The sequence below is a fragment of the Ambystoma mexicanum genome, chromosome 4p (assembly GCF_040938575.1).
Source record: "Ambystoma mexicanum isolate Mex_15411 chromosome 4p, UKY_AmexF1_1, whole genome shotgun sequence".
NCBI lineage: Eukaryota > Metazoa > Chordata > Amphibia > Caudata > Ambystomatidae > Ambystoma > Ambystoma mexicanum.
Window position 1 is genome coordinate 953411007 of NC_090927.1, and position 20435 is coordinate 953431441.

The window sequence follows — 20435 nt, forward strand, 5'->3', positions numbered from 1 at the left end:
CTGCGGATAAGCAGGCCTTTCCGGGCAAGCGGCACCGCAGGTTACCATCACCACAGACTCATCCTTAGACAGTTGGGGAGCTACCTGGACAGCCATAGTGTCTGTGGAGTTTGGTCCCGTCAGGAGCAGGAGGCCCACATCAACTGGCTCAAGTTGATGGGCATCTGACTTGCTCTCAAAGCCTTCCTCCCTATGATCAGTGGCAAGGCGATCCTCACTCAAACGGACAGCTCCACTAGCATGTATTACATCAACAAGAAGGGAGTGGGCTATGGTAAACGACATGCACTTGGCAGCAATCCACCTCCCTGGGGAGTCCAACCTGAAGGTGGACGGGCTCAGCAGGCTGGGTGCGGACAATTACAAATGGCAGTTGAACAAACAGGTCCTTCAGGGGATCTTCGACAGATGGGGTCATCCTCAGGTGGATCATTTTGCCACCTGGTCCAACAGGAGGTGCCCCCAGTTCACATCCTGGCAGGAATAGCGCTGGGGCTCGCTGTGCAATGAATTACAGATAGAATGGAACAACATGAATGCATATGCCTTCCCTCCCACTCCCCTGGTACACAGGGTGATCTGCAGGATAAGGGAGTCCTGGCACCTCAGTATCATTCTGATAGCTCCTTGGTGGCTGGCAAGGCCATGGTTCTCGGAACTGCTCAGCCTTTCAGATCAGCCACTGATGCAAGTTCCGCTGGGCCCAGTTCATCTACAATCTCAGTAGGGAGGCACAGTCATCCACCCGCCCCCAAGCAGTTAGCCCTTGCAGCGTGGTTCCTGAACAGGTCACACTAAAGCATCTGCGTCTGTCACAGGCTAACCTGGACATCATAGAAGGCGCTAGGAGCAATGCTGCTAGGAGCTAGTACGAAAGCAAATGGACTAGGTTTTGTCACTGGGCGGAATCAATGAAGGTCAATCCTCTGACTTGCACGTTGGACGACGTGCTATCCTTCTCAGCACACCTTGCAAACTCGGGGGTGCAGGTAGACACATGCTGCACCTATCTGGCAGCCATCAGAGCCTACCGGAACTCGCCGAGGTCTTCTCATCCTCCAACCCGGTGGTTAAAAGACATCTGGTGGGCCTCACCAGGCTCTACCCACCTATCAAGAAGCCACACCCCGTGTGGGACCTCAACGTAGTTTTGGGCGCATTAGCGCATAAACCTTTTGAGCCAATGGCATCCGCAGACATCAGGCTAGTCACCATTAAGACAGCCCTCTTAGTGGGTCTTACGTCTGCACGCAGGGTCAGTGAAATCCAGGCTCTGGTGGCTGCAGAGCCTTAGTCCGTTTGTTTCACCTGAATGAGGAGATAGTGCTACCTACTTTCTTCATGGACCCTAAGGACGAAACTCGGAGGGTACTGCACTGTCTAGATGTTAGGCACGCTCTAAAATTCTACCTAGACAGAACCAAGAGCTCCCGCAAATCAGAGGCCCTCTTTGTCACCTTCATTGGGTCAAAGCCAGGCTATCAGGCTTCTAAGGCCTCCATAGCAAGATGGATGGTTTCGGCCATCAAGGAGGCCTATGAAGGGCAGCACAAACTACTCCCGGCAAACATTCATGCCCACACAATCAGAGCCAAGGCCACGGCAGTCGCATTCCAGAGGCACATTCTGTGGCAGGTCATCAGCAGGGCGGCTACATGGGCCAAGGGGAGGGGATGTAGGAGTAATTGTAAGTTACACACCGTAGTGACTAATGTACTCCTAGTCCATAGTCCCCTTTCCTCCATGCGTCCCACCATCCTCCCCACTAATAAAACTGGTGTCATTAGGCAATGTTAATATTGTGGATGCGTCAAAGGGGACTGAGGAGTGGCGATGGTGGGCGGAGTCAGGGGAGCGCATGCTCCCAGGGCCACGCCCCCAATCGCCTCTAAATTTAATGTGGAAGACTTTTTCTGGTGAAAAAGTTTCCGTCTCCTGTCCCTAGCGAGAGACGCCCATACAGTATGGAGGAAAGCGGACTATGGACAGAGTATGTTAGTCACTACGGTGAGTAATTTATAATTTCTTCACCCAGAAATCAGGAACCTGAACCTTCACGCTTGTTTTCTGAGGTGAAGGTAGGAAGATTGGGACCTTCAGGAAGACGTAATGGAGGTGTTGCTTTCACCAGAAGGCCATCGATAAAATCTGTATACCGCTCCCGTTGGAACATGTTTTGCAGCTGGTGTAGAGTTAAAGGAATTGATCCATTCCCTTGTGACACACCATCGGTCTTGTCCTTCCTTCTGCATCTAACCCATTAGGGGCTACAGGTTTCTACGGCCGAAGGCTATCTGACTCTGCGCTCCATTTGTAAGCGCTCGGCAGAACAGGGTTCCTATTTCAAGGTCCCTATTGTCATTCAATGTTTTAAAAGGCTGACTAATACGTTCCTGCTGGATCCCTTTATTGTGCCGGTCTGGGATCTTCACATAGTCTTGAGCTTCCTGGTGGGTGCTCCTTTTGAGCCTTTGCATTCCTATCCTCTTAAAATGCTTTCTGTTAAAACAATGATTTTGACAACCATTACTTCTGCTTGCAGGGTTAGCCAGCTTCAAACTTTATCATTTAAGCCATTTGCAATCTTATATAAAGACAAAGTAGTTTAGAGGGTCTGCCCCTCGTTTCTACCTAATGTGTCAGAATTCCATTTAGCGCAAAACATTGTTTTGCCTGCTTTCTACCCTCCTTCTCCTCATCCATCTAAAGAGTAGGAAAGACCCCACAGATTGGACCCTAATAAAGTGTTACATTTTTGCATGAATAGACTCTCTAAATTGAGACAGGATGATCAACGGTTTGTTAGCTATTCAGGCCATAGGATGGGACAGGCGGTTACAAAACAAACACGGTCTCGTTGGCTTATCCTGTGCATTTCCGAATGATACAACCTAGTTGGAAAATAAATTCTTGAAGGCCTAAGGGCACATTCAGCTAGAGGAGTAGCTACTTCGTCCGCCCTTCAGGGGTTGAGGGGTGTGCCAGAGCAAGATAATTGCAATGCCGCCACCTGGACTTGGTTGCATACCTTCAGAAATAATTATTGCTTGGATTCCCTATTAGGCCAGGAAACCAGATTTGGAAAGACTGTACCACACAGTGTGAATCTGAAATAAATTCTCCCTTTCCCACCTCCTAAAAGGCACTGCTGTGGGAGTCTATCAAAGATGAGGAAATGTGGGAGGACACAATCCATTCAAAGAACAAATGACTTAGCCCTGGTGATGTTCTTTCGACTGGATGTTCCTCCCACATATTCCTCATTGCCCCTCCCTTCCTACCTCTCTATCAGGAGAGAATTTCTGTGTTTTACACTTTCCTGTATGTTAATGCTCGCGCCTTTCTCATCTCCGAGCCTGGCTGTGCTGTTGAGAGGAAAAACCTAAACTGAGGCAACTGGCATGGTGCGTGCCATTTGATACTGACGCCAACGTCGTACTGAGATGGACAGAGCCCGTCGAGGGACACTAACTCGGCCGCGATGACGCTCAGGGGCCTCTGCTGTGAAATGTTTCTGAGCTGCAGACAGGATATCAGAGTATATCGACTGTGAGGAATACGTGGGAGGAACATCCAATCGAAAGAACATTACCAGGGGTAAGTAATTTGTTCTTCTAGGCTACAAGCAGGAGATAAATAGGCCCCAGCTTCCCTCCGTTTCGAACCCTGAGAGATTCCAAATTTCACTTGTGATTTTACCATCTATTAATGGTGTTCCATTCTAGCCCAATGGATTGGAGATACATGGGCTGCAGCAGGTGTTAACTTGCCTTATCTCCTTTATGCCCCAGCATATAGTGATGGTGCAGAATCTTGCAGAGGTGGAGTAAAGTTTGGGACAGGGGGGTTACTGGGAAGGAGATGAACCTATGCCACCCCCCTGGGCGCTTTAGAGTCAGGCAAATCCCATAAAGACACTTGTGATTTGCCAGGGGGGAGGTGGGGCGCGCAAAGAGACCCTGCGTGGACACAACAATATGCAAAATGTAGATGTTTAGACTTAGTGTGCGTATATGAATAGGAACCATTTTGTATAGCTATGATAGAAACATTGTGTCTGCATGGCAGCGCGGTAGACGCAGGCCACAGCCCTGATGAAGAGACTTGATTAGGCCCAAGCGCTGACAAGAATCCTGAGCTGTTAATGTCTACAGAAACCCTCCATTGGTTCACAACTGTGTCCAATACATGTTATCCCGAGAAGTAATGTGCCCTGCAAGGCCATGAGACCGTACCAGGCACCTCACAGTACACGTTCATCACAGCCAGGCCAAAGGAGGCCTCTGACCCCCACCCAGCAAACCATGAGTCCCAGTCCCGAGACCCCTGAATTCCACGTTAGTAGGTGACCGCAGACCACCGACCATAACCGGACATGACCGTATCATCTTAAACCCACTATGACAAGATTTGTAATGCAAGGTACCGGGAGGGATACAATATAGTCCAAAGCGAGGGTGGAAGCCTTGGGTGCGGACGGTGCGATACAGAATGAGTGAAGAATGTGTGGGTCAGCCCGACCTCAAGATTCCTCCTGTGCCTGTCCCGAGCCTCCGAGGTGCCCACCATAATGATAGAGTAGCATTGTCTCACATAGTAACTAATTGTTAACTCGACCTTGGTTCCCTGGAGATGAGTCCAGTAGACCCCACGTGATGGAAGACTGGCGGACGGACGGACGGGCGGGCGGGCATTTCTGGGGCCGATGGCCTGGCATCTATAATGTCTCACCGGCCAGCCACATAGGTTTTTATTGTATAGGTTTGCGTCACTGATGACGATTTGTTTCCTTATAACATTCTGATTGTACCATTTTTCCGCAGACCGTTTTTGGGCAGCAGAGTTCTTTGCTGGCATAACTATTTTTTTGTGTAATTAAAACTTGTTATACTTGCAAGAATCTCTTGGCCTTTCTTCCCTAGATGGTTGTATTTTTTCTGGGATGAGCGTTTGTTGGTGTGCATTCAGGGTGCATGCGCTTAGTTGGGCCTACGGCTGCAGAACTCTTCTAAATACACCACGGTGTGTGTATGTGTGTGAAAACTAATATACATTTGGATACGTTTGAAAAAACCTTCTATGAAGAAGGAGCTTAGTCTTGATGCTACTAAATAACAAAAGTAATACTACCCAGAAATTCTGAGGAACAGTATGTTATGAGAGGTGATGTTTTAAAAGTCACCAAACAGAAAACATTTTTTAAGGGGGTTTATCATTGCTGCGTGTCTACAAGTGGTTTAGTAGAGTGGCAAAGTCTCAGATTGAGCAAAAGGAATATTGAGATGGAAAGGGAGAAGCATAACCAGCTGAAACCGTGAGGCTGTGTTCCCCTGTGGACATCACTTGGAAAACTGCATCTGAAATATTGCTTGCATGCTTAGTTTCGGACACTCCTCTTGGAACAAGTGGAGACGTGCTTTGAAAAAAGGGGCCTTGTTGAAACCGCATATCCTAATATAGAAAACCTCAAAATATGAACGTGTAAAAAGTGGGACTAGTATGAGAGACATTCTTATTCCTAACAGGAATAACACATGGACAAAGAGGGAAGCATTTGTCAACAGAAGACTGATGGCAGTATTACAATGCACACTATGTGCTTGTGGGTTGAGAAGGTTCTGGGATTCAGGGGTAATTAAAAGAAATCAGGGGAGAAGGGTTCATCACAAAATGCAGACTTTCACTGTGTTCGGAAGCAAATGTCCAAAATGGTTGCTTGCCAGCGCCATGTTTTAGCTCACCTTTCACTTGAGCGGCAAGCTTGTCTACAAGCTAAAACATGGCACAGGCAAGCGACCATTTTGGACATTTGCTTCTGACCACAGTGAAAGTCTGCATTTTGCAATTAACCCTTTTAGAAGGCAAACGTGATCTAGCAGCACCAGCAGTATTCTAGTGGGAAGCGCATGAGTTCATCGCGTAGGATAGTTTTGAATTTATCGTTCACGGACGAGCTGCGAGAAGAGGCTGAGACGAGCAGGTGCACTGATAAAGGGTACTCGGAACGGTAGTACAGTAGCATGAGAAGGGTTTTTTCCACTGTCTAGATTTTCCACTCTAAGGGGGCCTCCGATGCTTGCTGTTTGTCACTCCGGCCGGGGAATTTCAGTCACCTATGGAAGGCAGAGACTCTGACCAAATAAGAATAGTTGGGTAATCCACTGAGGGAGAAGGACAACGTCTCACTGAGAAGGCGGACGCTCAGTTCCAGACCCGTTAGCTGAGGTGCTCTCTCTGCCTACCTGCTTTGGGGCTTTGCAGTGTTTTGCCAGGCGAGGTGAAGGTGTTCTCTACAGTTCTCTACAATGGCGCTAACGGAGATGTATTAGATTATTTTATTCATTGCATGTCTCTGTGTGATGGGGAACATTTATTAATGGGTATGTTGTTTATTAGTGACTTGTGAATAAAGGGCCTGTAAAGAGCCAATTATATTCTAACTACTGGTCTCAGTTTGTGTTATTGCCTCCCTTTCATCTTGTGTAGTGGTGTATGTATTACAAATCTGAGGTCCCTACACATTCTGGGAAGCAAAACAACAAGCAGCAATGATAACCCCCTTTAAGAAAAAATCTGTTTGTTGACTTTTAAGACATCGCCTCTCATACTGTTCCTCAGAAATTCTGAGTAGTATTACTTTTATTATTTTGTGGCATCAACACTAAGCTCCTCCCTCGTAGAATGTTTTTTCAAACGTATTGAAATGTATATTAGTTTTCACACACACTCATACAGTGGTGTATTTTGTAGTTCTGCTGCCCATTGCAGTGCTCCAGACAGTGCTCTCAAGTTCCTTCATGGCATGCACGCTGACCCAGTTCTGCGTTTTTGTTTTCTGGGGATTTGGTTCTACATTTAAATTGGGAAGAACACAACTACATGTCTCAAAATGCAAAAAATAAAACCAGGACTTGAGGACCTTCCCGTGTAGTACATGAGAAAACTGCCATTGCCTTAGGTGAGTATCTTTGTTGTTTGTAACACACATCAGAAAATGCAATACATTGGGCCTCATTCTGAGGAAGGCGGTAACCTGCCGTTGCCACCAGCGGGTTGCCGCTTACCTGGAAACACTGTATCTGCCGCCTGACTTCCCAGTGCCACTGGGACATTACAAGTCCTGGCTGTGCGGGAAGTCAGGCGGCAGATTCGGTAATTCCCCATTTGCGTGGAATCCCATAGGACTCCATGGAAGTGGGGAGACTGAAGCACCAGCACCGTTGCTAACGTTGCTGGTGCTTCCGTGAAAAGCGTGCCTGTAGGGGCTGTTGCGCCCGGCAGGTCTGACCCTGCCAGGCGCAACGGCCCCAGCCGGCAGTCTCATAGTGTGGCGGTCTGGAAACAAGGATGCCGGTAAGCTTACCGGCACACTTGTTTTTCGGACCGCCCCACTCTGAATGAGGCCCAATGCACTAGCATGATGCTGTTTGGTCATGTATAAGCCTTTCTTCATCAGTAGAATGTACTTAACTTGTTTTCTTGTGGATGCATTCTTTAGTTTATCCACCTTCGTGTGAGAATCTTCCATGTGACGTTTTTTGTGTGCTCTACAAACAATATGCTAATGACTGCTTACATGCAAAAAAAGTAAATGTTTTTGCAGGACATATTTCGAGTAAAACATGTCATGCTTTCCAATATCTGTATCTTTTTTTCCAGAACAAACGTTTGCAGTTTCGGGAAAATGCTCTTCAGGCTGACCTTACCTGGAAAAAGATGGTTCGCTTTATTACTGACGGTCTTGATAAGAAAGAACAGCAATATCTAAATGAAACATTTAAAGACTTGTTAAATGCAGCAAAACAAATTGGTAAATCTTTGATTTCCTTTACCTATCTGTACCGTGACATCTTTTACCTGCATTCCTTCTTTTTTAAAGTTTTAACCCGTCTTTCACTGGTCTTAGATTCTCATTTTGTGCAGAAAAGTCTTGAAAGATATCTGCTTTTGAGGATGTAGACATTGTATAGTCATCTGTTTTTCCGCTCTATGTAGCTTTATGATGATCAACAAATACCCTGTGATGTGTGTGAATTGTTTAGAATTACTACTAAAGTGTTTTGAAGGAAGCCATGCAAGAATGCACAGACCATAATTTGATGCAAACACTCATTGCAATAGGAACCAATATATACAGCATAGGAATCTATGAAACACATGGGTTTAGTTTAGATAACAACCTTCTCTTTTCTGCAAGGCTGCATGTGCCCGCATTTTCACTCTCTACGCCTTTGTTTAGTGCTACTGATGGTTCAAAGCCAAATATTGAAAATATCTATACATATCTGTCACAGAGCCTTAAGTATAAGGGACATAAAGGCAAATAGCTGTTGCGAGTTTAGTGACGAGACCAGATTGCACTTTGGGAGAGAAAGAAAACCAATCAGGCTTTTGCAGGTTTTGTAATAGGAAAGAGAGAATGGCGATGGGATGGCAAGAGTTGGGTTCTGGGGAGCACGGGCTGAAGTATCCGGGAAATTTTGCTGTTCTGCGAGTGAAGAGAAGGGATGATGTCAATGTAGTGGTGTGACTTGGCTGGACAAAGGGCAGAGGAAAGGTATCCCCCATTTCCCTGCAGCTTTTTCACCATGGTAAAAGTAGAGTGGGTAGAGGGTAAAATAGAGGGGCGCGGGGGTGCTAGGGACAGGCGGCCCAGGTTTTGTGGTGTTGGTCCCCCATAAAAACACAGTGGGTGAAATGACTGGTGTGGGAATGGGTCTGTCTTAGACCCAAATGAAAGAGAGAGTAGGGAGTTCCTTTTAGGAGGGATAGAGAAAGGGGCAGTATGTTTTGGGCCAGATGGATGGAGCTGCGCGGTTGTCCTCAACTGCTGGAAGATAAGGAAGATGCAAGGTTAATGGCAAGCACAGAAGAAAGAAAAGAGAAAATGGGATAGTGGCATTCAAATCTAATTGTGAGTGCTACTTTCTTAAAATATGTTTTTGTTTTTCCAAAATCAAATCAAATAAACATCCCTTAACTCTTGAAAGCAGCATTGTTAACATACAAAGGTTGCAATGATGAAATCAGCTATCAGTTCATCCCAGGATAGCTCAGACAAACATTCTTAATTGCTCCAGGAAACCCATTTTAGCCCTTTGTCTACCAGATCAGTTAACCTTCAGTAAGTCAAAACTCTGTCTATATCTTCTCCACATTTAGCTATTGAGAGCCACGTGCCATTCCCTAAGTTAGTTCAAATATCTTTTTGCAATGATTAATACCACATACCCATCTACGACCTTAAACAGTTCTTCTATTGATGCTACAACCCGATCATGCGCTAGAATGAGTTCTCTCTGGTTTTGGATGTGAAACATTGGGCATCAAAAGACCGCCGCATCTTTTGTAACCTATCTCGCAAATATTTTCGATTCATTTATTTGTTGTCGGTTCTACATTATTACAACAAAATAAATTACTTTGTGGCTTCCTCCCTTTCCCCCCCCCTTCTTGCCACCCTGCCCCAACCCCCCCTAACCCTCTCTTTCCCCCTTAACCCTTAAATACATACATACAAGTCGACGTAATTTGAAGTAATGTAACAAAGTAATAAAATAATCCCAGTGTCGATACCTAGTTACTGAACTGACAACTGCTACCATCTATATGAACTTGCAAACATAGGTTGCCTCGTGGTATTATTCAGTGGAAACAGGATAGATTTCGGCCAATTAATGCGTAACCCTGATAGTTCACCAAAGTCTTCCACTTCCCGCATTAGGGGAGCCAAGTTCACCTCCGGGTCTTTAAGGTACAATATAAAATCTGCATAAAGCGAGAATATTTCTTGCGCCCCTGCCCCCCCAAGGCTAGACCACGATCACGATGCAGCATTAGAAGCCATATAGCCAAAGGATCAATAGCTATAACAGCAATAGCAATGATAGCAAATAACAGCAATAATGGACAGCCCTGGTGCGTCCCACGGCCTAACTGAAAGGGAGCCAACCTCTTACCAAACAAGAAGTAAAAAAGAAAAGGTCAGGCGCGCACTCTAGTTCCCAGTCATTTTAATCCTCAAACTAGTAATAACCGGGTTTGATCCCAGCAATGTTAAAAAATAACAGGATTAAATCCCAACTGCCACAAAATGTTCAAAAAGTAATATACCAGGGTTAAATCCGAACTGCCAGTTCAAATGCACAATAGTTCTGCTCCGCCAAGTACTTTCGAGTCTCCAACTCTCTTCAGGGAGGCTGTCTTTATATTCGGCTGTTGCCAATTGCTTGTTTAATTACAGTCTCGAGGAATTCTGGTCTTTGTAGTGATGCCACAATGTTTTGTTCAGGAGACCAGGAACTAACTCCCCTCCAAACACACACATCTTACCCAAAAGGAAAACCTCTCTGGGCTCCTTGTATGCTTCATGACTGCTTTGCTTCTCCAACGCACAGGCATTCTGCTTTTTTCTGTGTCTTACATCTACTCTTCATTTGTTCGCTCAGCAACTCAGTATGGTAACTGGGCGCAGCGCAGCTTGCTGCCGCTGCCCAGTGGCAATAATGGTGCTGTTGTACGGGCCTACTGCCCACCACGATTCTCCTATGTTCACTCCACCACCACATCTCAACCCCACCCTCCCCCTGGGATTGCACCTTCCCAGGCTTTCTGCTTCGTGCGCCCCTCTCTGCTTGTTTCTTCTCAGCCTCACGGCTATGCTGGCTTCTCAGCTTTCTCCTTGCTGCCTCTCAGCAAGTTTGTATCTCGTGGACTCGGCGTCCCGTTGCAGATCTGCCTGCCTGGCAACAACTTCTTCTTCTCGTCCCTCTTCTCGCTACTTGTCTGGTGAGTCTTCATATGTCAATACACTGTCTCAGTGGAGTCTCTCCCGATGAGATGCCACTTGCTTCAACCCTTAGGGAGGGTTGTTGAAGAGCGGGCTCACCTCCTTGGCCTCACTGATGGGGCACACCCCATGGGGACAAGTGAATAATACCCTTGATTCGTCACACATTGGCTACGCAGAGTAGTTGAACCCAACTCATAAATTCCAAGCCAAACCCATTTTGCAGAGTACCATTGAATTGTATTGAAAACTTTGTGAATCATGCAACATGAACCCCCAAAGGTCGTAGGGTGTGCTTTGCTAATACCATTGCGATGTGAAGCCTGTGAAGGTTACCTTGATTAGATCTATTTGCTGTAAAGAAGATATGGATCTGGGCGAGCCAGGAGCTGTAACTCCAACAAATGGTTATCCACAATCTTGGCCAGGATTTTAGTTTATACATTGATGCACAAGATTGATCTAGGGACACCCTGTGGTTTGCTTTTTTTATTGGTAGCATTGTGGTCACCTTTAAATCCAATGGTAGGACCACTACTGCCCTAATGTTTTTAATCCTATGTGGTGCCATGTTTATTTAAAGTATTTTGCTCAGAAGCATTTGAGACTCTAGATCTTTCCATCCTGCAGTGATCAGTGACTGACTGTGTCTCAACTGTTATAAAAGTGCTTATATTCTTAATCCCCTCCCCACCATCTCTTTTTACCAAGTAGAGCATTTCGTAATTCTGTGCAAAGTTACGCTCTCGCCAATGTATGTTCTTGCTCTCTCTTTCTCTCTACACATGTCCCCTTCTCTCACTCATCTAGGTGTTTCAACCTGAATTTCCATTAGTTTCATTTTTATTTTGCTTATTGCCCTAGAGTTATCACTTGCCGGTATTCTGTTTTAAGAGCTTTGAGTCAATTCAACGCTATAACACTTACAACATCTGATATGCTTCCCAGAGGGATTTACTTTGGACCGGTGGTGAGTTCAGTTAAAAACCTTCTGCCAATTATGGATCAGCAAGGTGGTATGCATTCAGTCTCCAACCCCTTTGTTGGGTGAAGTATTGGCTAGCATTTCAGTGCTGGCCTGTCCTTGTGGGTAGGACCAAAATAATATGCATATTGATATTTATCCTCAGGTAAAGCGCGCTGAGCTATAACATGGTTGTATACACTCTTCAGTGGGTACCAGTCCACAGACAGGTTATTTGGCAGTGTTGATTGCCAATAGTTAGCTGGCACTTTTTTGCAAACCCTCTATTTTTAAAAAACAAAACTGCAGCATGTTGTCTTATGTCACCCAAAAATGGCAGAAGTGAACAAATATGGTATGCAATTGCAGCTGAATTGTTCATTCAAAATGGTACAAAAAATAGCGAATATTGAAAAGCAAGGATGATGAGAATTATTAAGAAAATGCGAACATCCATATAGAACATGTCGGATATGTGCACATGTTTTTTGAAATCTCTAACTACACATATATGCCGTCACATTCTCATTTTGGATATTTGCATATGCTTATTTTAATATTTAACCAACCTTGATAAAGACCCAGTGGGTCGAAACACGTGTTGGCAGATTTTCTAAATAAAATACCTTATCTCGAAAAATAATAGTGGCAATAATTGAGCACCAGTGCAGGCAGTCTGAGTTTTGAGACTTGGTGTGCAGCGTCTCCTCCAATTTGAGCCCCTGCAGCAGGTGGCCCCTCTTTTGCTTGCTGCATTGGTCAATTGACAGATTATTGTTCGATAATCTAATTTCTAGACAACGCGCACGTTCATTCGAAAGCCAGCACCCATATCTACACACTTCTTTAGCTTGGGTCCATAGCTTGAGTCCAGCCTGTTGATCTTTGTAACTGTTAGGGTGCTGACGGAGACCTAAACTGCTGGTCAAAAGAAGGCGCCCTTGAACCCGTGACTCCTTAACCCTCCACCAGTGCAACCAAATGTGAGAGCAGACATCCCCAATGGCTTAGACTTACTAAGGGTCATTGGTTATCCTGACCTGCACAAGGCCATCTCTCTGGACACAAAGCCTTCGATGCCTCCTACGCTTCACACCTAGAAGCATGCAGAGCTCAGGGTATTTTTGATCTGTAATTCAAAACAAAAACACTATAAACTTGCCTTTTTCTCTCCTCCCTACTAACCAAACCCACCCATTCTTCCAGATTCTCCAGAGCAGCTAGAAACCATGCAGATGGCAGCAGTGTGCGGTACAAATCTTAATAACATAACATATTCGAAGTGGATGTGCAAGAATTGGTAATTTCTTATCGATATTTAACGCAAATGTCTTCATAATAGTTAAACAAATGTTGGCACAAGGATAGTAAGGTTCCACAGTTCTAAGACATTGCCTCTGTATGGATTTAGTGGATTTATGATATTGGTCTGTTAATTTAAGGACATTGGGGAATGTCTAATCAGTAGGCCATGGATTTGTTAACTGGACAGAGGTCATTCACCAATCTACACATCCCAGGAGGAGGTGTGGCGAATTTGGACATTTGTCCCTTGTCCCCAGAGTGAAGCCACCCTCTTTGATGCTATGGGGGTGATCTCGCTAAGCAAGATCTTCCCTAGGGGTCTGGGCAAGTGGAACCTTACTGGAAGTGGCTCCCCTTTTGGTGACGAGGACTACCATTCCTATCCGCAACTCCCAGTCCAAAACACAATGTATGCATTTATGTGTGTTGGAAAGTCTTTGTATCAAACGTTATGACTGCAACCAACAAGGACCCTTCTTTTACTCCTTTGCCTTCAGGTAATGCTGAACATCACCTAAATGCCATAATCAAAGAAAACTGACACTTTTATGTTGGTTCCGATGACATACATAAGAGCAGGGCAGACTGTCCTGGAGGAGGGGGGGGGGGGCGGAGACTACGGCGGCATGGAGGCGGAAAGGACTGCTAGTTGGCGGCTGATACGTTATGACCAAGCAAGTGGCTCCGGTCAGGAGAAAATCAGAGACAGAAGCATAACCGTCTTAGCTGGTGGCGTGACCGCCGGAGAGCAGTGGTAGGTCTGGCGCCCGGCAACCGACGCAGAAATCAGCAGGACAAAGGAAGCTCAGGTCGTTGAGGTCCTTACAGCAAGAGTATTTGCTGCTGATACAATCACCAACAGGGAAGCGTATGCTCCTGAAAAAAAAAAACGCCACTGAGGGCTGCGAATCCAGAAGAGGTCATGGAGACCAGAATATCGCGAATGGAGAGAACCATGGCGAGGGAAAGCTGTTTAAGGTACGACCGCTTGAGTGAGAGAGGCATGGGCTCACGCCCTATGAAAAACAGAGCAAAACAGATGCAAACACTTTATTCACAAGCTGGAAAAGCTGACAAAAGTGTGAGAGCCTGATAGGGTGTGAGCCCATTCAGTTCTGTGTAAAACAGAGTGAAAGAGGTACTTGTGCTGTATGCCAAGGCCGCAAAAACTGACAAAGGTACGAGGAACGAAACAAAGTCAGACGTGCAGGCATCCTATGTAAAACAGATTGAAAGAAGTATGAACACTTTGCAACTAGGTTAGAAAACCAACTAGGTTATGGCAACCTAGAACACCCAAGCGGACAGACGTCCCACGTGTACTAAATTCACTTAGAGTCAGTATGCCTACCAAGGAGTCCTACGACTTTGGGGAGTCTAAGTTATGCGAAAGTTTGGCACAAGTAATTGTGTTACGAATTATCATAAAGCGATGTGAATACTTGATAAAAAGACTGAACCGCATCATTATATTTGGAGACTGAAAACAAGTTATCCAAGTGTTGGGCCAGGCAGAGGCCAACAACAGAAGCTATTGCTACACCTCCTTCTTTGTGTGTTTTTCTTCAGTGTTTGGGCAAGTTAGTTGTTAGGATTTGGACTGAAGACTATTTTCTTTTGGGATTTGACCAGCACCATTAGTTTTAATTTGTTAGGCAGAGAACTTCCCTCATACTGGTAGGGCGAGGTAGGCATTTTTCTTTTATTTAAATAAAAACCCTTGAATCATGACCCACTGCAGTCCTAGTCCTTCTTCTGGTACGCCACAGAGAACACCAGGCAGAAGTGTTGTCCTTTGGTTAGAAACACAGTTAAAAGAAACTTATAAGGCTATGTCTTCGACTCCTGATCTGGTTTGGGATCATGTCTCGGCTGATCAACTTACCGTGGCCCATCTTTACATGGCCAGGCTTCTGGCAGCTGTGATGAATCAGAGGAGATTCACCCAGAAAACCTGGCCTGGGACCCTTCTCATGTGGACAGGGAAAGGCAGACGCTTTCTGTTCCTGACCCTGAAGGCGGTGTTCTCCGGGAGGATCACATTAGGGGGGAGCAGGTCAGAATGAATGGGAAACCCCTTATTTAACATTCCCCAAGACCCCAATCTCCAAATGGCCTATTGTAAAAAATAAACTGTTAGGCTACTTTTGATTTTATGGACTTTTAAGTCACACAATTCACAAAGTACCGGGACGAAGAAGAGGCCTCACTGCAGAGGCACAAGACTGCAAGTTGCCGCCTTTTGGGAATAATGACACACAACTGAGGAAGACTGTGAAGCAAAAAAGGCCCCATCAGTCATTAAGAAGAAAAACAGTTGCAGAAGGTGGAGTAGTTTTGAAACCTCCATGTGGCAGCAGAATCGGAAGTGGAAGAAGAGCCGAGATGCCGGGACCATTGTGCTGTGTCGAACTGATCCCGGTTCTCTGAGGGTCTCTTATGCTCTAGTTTGCAGCTGCGGAGGTCGCATAGCTGAAAGCCCACAATTTAGCCGTTTTTCCCACTGTCAAACAAGCACCGGTGACAGGCAAACACCCGATTGCTGTGGAAGCCAGGAGAGCTCTGAAATGGACAGATGCCTGCCGCGGGAAGCCGTAAAGGAGAGGTTGCCGGGCCCAGAGGTAAAAAACGAAGCAGAAGACCTGGAGGCAGCAAGGTGAACGGATGTGCACGCCAGACCCGGTGAGTTCACTGGTACTTTGTGACCCCGGAATACTCCGTAACTGCCTGCTGGCCATGTCCAGGGATTTGTACCTCGGCAATAAGATAAACAGAGTAATGTTAAAGAAGAGGAAACTTTTTGAATACCGAATGATTGTAATGCAGGCTAATTACGCTGTTGCAGACCAAGATGATTTAAAAGGGAACAGACGATTCCAAAATGGTGGCTGACAGAGCATGGCGTACATCCCTAAATGCAACACATTAAAGCAGATCATTGAAGCTGGCGTGTATAAATGAGAGGCCGGCGGCAGGAGGAAAACCACACACACACTGCACGGATGCGGATGTCTGACTGATCCACGCTCATAACAATTTGAGGGACGGCGTACCCAAACATAGCACACTGCCAGTGAACGTTCCAACCCTGATGCGGAATGCGGGCAATGGGAGTCGGCGAGTAGGCCTTATCCTCATTGTGACATCAGGAAAAGCTGGAAACAGTGAAGGACCGCTGCTGCTCCATCAACAATACGGCGCCAACAGTGAGATCCCCCCAACCCCTTTGCGTGTGAAGCGAAGTAAGGAGGGACGGTGCCCGGCAGGCAGTGAGTAGCTCATGCACATCCGGGGAGGAGGAGACACAGGACCCCAATCACGACCGCTTCCCGTGACCCAAGAAAGCAACTAAATAAAGGGGCGTGTTGAAAAGGAAGTGCTCGACCCCAGAGAATCACTGTGGATTGCAACCCAAACACCCGGAGCAGAGGCTGGGACACTCTGCTACATAATTATTATAAAGGTGGTGGCAAGGAGCGGAGAAACCCAGAGGTTAAAATCAGAAAGAGAGGACAGCGATCAGAGCGTGACCCCTGGGAAAAGCAGCCAGGTGACACCCACCCCCCAACTTTCTGCTACTTGGGGAGGGGGAGTGGCCTGCAGAAGGGGGTGGGGAGAAGCCCGGTAACATGCATTTGAGTGTGAGCCAGCCTTGAAGGGAATAGTACACTTCCCAACATTGACACAGTAGACTGTAAGCCCAAGCCTAACATGACTGGGTAATGCTTGTGGGCAAAAGACAGATGATCCCACAGGGCCTGGAGTAAGACATTAAGAAGAGGGTCTCCAATTAAAGCGAACCCCGGGGAGGGGGAAAACTATGGCAAGGAGGACTTTGTTGCCCCGGAGCTCTAATAGGACGTTCTAAAGGGGCAAAAACATTTAAAAACTGGCAGGGAGTGGGGAGAAAAATAAGGTGCTAAGGACAAACCCACCACAATTCCATCCAGGAATCAACCTCTGATGGATATACGATCCACAGGTTATATTACGGAGAAGAGACCAGCTATACTACCCTCATGTCCAAAAGCAAAGGGAAGGTACCCGCAGCGGATCAAAGAAATCCTAAAAAGTATTAAAAAATTGTGTACCCCTGGTACGCCACCAGAGAGAACGGAAGGCGAGGAAGGTTGCAACAAGCAACGACAAACCAGCGCGGAAACCCCAAAGACGGCAATGCAGAAAGAGGACTATCATTCCTGTTTCAAAGAATTTCAGGATCAGTTCATAGAGACATTTCAGACACAATTCTCCTTACTAAAACTAGAATTTACGCAATCACTTCAGGAAGTGATGGTCGATGTCGCTAAATTGGAAGAGAGGGTAGATATTGTGGAAAGAGCAATACTAGATATGTCGGATGACACAAGAAAAAATGATGAAGCGCTGGAATATCTTTCTAGACTATCTCACAACTTAAATTCAATGTGAGGACCTAGAGAACCGCTCCCGCAGATCCAACATACAGATCAAAAACATGGTTGAATCGGTGGAGGACAAAGACCTAAAATCCACTACACAACAAATGTATGCAGACATCCTTCCCAGGAAGAGAAAATGGTCAATCTTGTTCGTATTCACAGGGTTGGTCCGAAACAAGCAGAACCAGGCGCGCCTAAGGCATGTGTTGGTGGCAATTACCTTCTACACTTAGAAGGAGGGAATATTAAGAGCAGCAAGAACATCAGGTGCAATAATCATTAATGGTTCAGAAGTGCAACTTTACCCAAGACTTGGCTCAATCAACATTACAAAAAAGGAGGGCTATGGGCCCGGTAGTAAGACATTTCCTTTTGGTTTATTATTTAAATGGGAGGGTTGACAGCACAGAATTACGACCTGTGACAAACGAATACATATTCTACAGATACCGGAGGGTGAAGATGAATCTTCTATTAGCATGAGAAAGACAGAACGGCGGAAAAAGAAAGACAGGAATCCCTGGGAATGGCGAACGACGACAAAAGAGGACAGAAGAAATTGATTGCTTCTTCACTAAGAACCATGGAACTCATTTCTTTTCTTATCTTTTTAAACAATTTTTATTGATTTTAAACAAACAAAACAAACCGAACAGTGAATTCCAGTTTTAGCATACCATGGAACCCATTTAGGGTTGTGTCGAGGACTTTAAAAGGTAGGGGTTCTTATGGGGGAAGCCGTCCATAGCTGAAAATGGAAAGACAGGCAATCTTAAACAGTCGACCGGTTGGAATCACTAAGTGGGGTTAAGAACCCCCCACACGATATTTCTGGGAGGTATTGAGGGCCAATAGCACCAGGCACCTCACCCGGAGGATCATAGGAACTTTGGCTCTCCCCAGGGAATGGGGGAAAGTTGGGAAAAGGGGATAGGGAAGTTGGATTATGTTTGGTTGGGGGGTTGAGGGGGAGGTGCAAAGACATGGACTCACCTGTTACAATTACGCTGATGACACACAAATAATCTACAAAATACAATACTCACAAGAAGACAACGCAACACTAGAGAACTGCCATTGTGAAATATACAACTGGATGAACTTAAACTACCTTAAACTTAACCCAGACAAAACAGAAATAATGATCATCACAAAAACGGAGAAGACAACCTCTACATCCCATGGCCTACGACCTTGGTGAAACCCCAGCCCCATCATAGAATGTAAAAAACCTGGGAGTCCTGATGGACAACAAACTCACTCTAGAGCCACAAGTAAACACCCTAATCAAGAAATCTTTCTTCCTCCTGCGATCGATTAAAAGGATCCTACCATTCCTCTCCTTTGCCAACAAAACACAGAAACCCACACAACCACCTCTGTCACAGCAAACCTCACAGACTTCACCACACCGCAACAACAAACAATCAACACATAGATCGCAACAACAGCACGCGAGGACCCGCTGCGATCCTATATGCACACCCAAGCTCAGCGCACAGTGAAAACCGAACTGAAGCTGCCAACAGTACACCACCTCTCACTTTCCTATGCCCTCTTGACCCACTAACCCACCTCCCACCTATTTTGTTTACAGATCCGCTTGAGCACCAACTCTGTTGGTGACGGTGCGCTATATAAATACCTTTAACAATAACATTAACATATATTGGAGGGAAGGAGGGCACTATTATCAACAAGGCAGGGGGAAAAGGGGTTTATGAAGAGTGTGGTTCAGGTAGTACAATGAAGATGATTAGACTCTTGTCCCACAATGTTAGGGGACTGAATTCTCTGGTAAAAAAAGAAAATAGAGGGATTGCTAAGGTTAGTGAAACCAGAAATTTTGATGTTTCAAGACACACATATTAGGACCAGGGGAAGCTTAAGATGAGTTATCTCCATTTGTACCAAGCTAATGCGGAAGACAAAAAAGTTGGAATTCTCATAGCAATGAGCGATAATCAGGCTGTAAAAGTACTTGAGAGCAAGATAGTCCCAGCAGGACATTCACTTATTCTCAGTGTAATTATAGGAACCCAAAAGTACACACTGGCTAACCTATATGCTCTAAATAAAGACCAAGATGGCTTTTTGAGGGGAGTCCTGTCGCAAATGGAGAACTTTGCAAAGGTAGAACTTATACTGGCAGGAGATTTTAATATGGCATAGATCCCTCAAATAGACAGGTGCTCACAGGCAATGCAACATACACTTGCACCATCCAAACGGCTCAAACGAATAATTACCTCGCTGGCTCCCCATGATGTCTCGTGAGCGATAAAAGGTCAGACTAAAGGCTTCACTTACTATTCCCACATTCACTAGTCCATGTCGAGGATAGACTATATATGGGTCTCGACTCGAATAGTAGGAAGGGTTAAAGGGGTGGATCTAGGAACTGTTTCTCTCTCGGATCATCCCCTATTAACAATGCAGTTAGAGGTGGGTGGTGTACCCATGGGAGTTTGGAAGTGGCAATTCCCGGAAAACCTGATGCAGGACCCGATCTTAGCCACTATGATACAAGACAAAAATGAACACCTATTTTGCAGAAAAAGACACCCAAGACGTGGCATCCGAATCGGTGTGGGATGCCTTCAAGCAGTGTTGAGGGGGCACTTAATAGTGATGAAGGCAAATCGAGACAGGCAACGGAGACGATGGGAGGAGGAACTAGAAGCTAAAGTACAAGAAATCTTGGCAGAAGTAACACCAAGCTCCTCTTGGAGTCTACAAAGGGCATTGAAACACGTTCAAGGCCAGCTAGAAACACACTGCACTAAATATGCGGGAAAAAGTGCTACTCTTCACAAAACAATATTACTATGTGCAAGCAAACAAGGCTGATAAATTACTAGCAAGATAATTAAAAGATAAAATTAGATCCCATGCAATACTGAAGCAATTATTATACAGCATTATACACTCCGGCAACCCTGAGAGGTAAAATCAG

The 20435-nt window shown here is 45.7% G+C and overlaps 1 protein-coding gene across 2 annotated transcripts in view; it reads left to right on the forward strand.

The window, feature by feature from the left end:
- ASCC3 (activating signal cointegrator 1 complex subunit 3) overlaps positions 1 to 20435 on the forward strand; it is a 2962611-nt gene that overhangs the window by 202290 nt on the left and 2739886 nt on the right. For both annotated transcript variants that reach the window (XM_069606524.1, XM_069606525.1), the window contains exon 4: positions 7660 to 7810. In XM_069606524.1, the coding sequence (XP_069462625.1) occupies positions 7660 to 7810 (151 nt within the window). The remainder of the gene's footprint in view (positions 1 to 7659; positions 7811 to 20435) is intronic.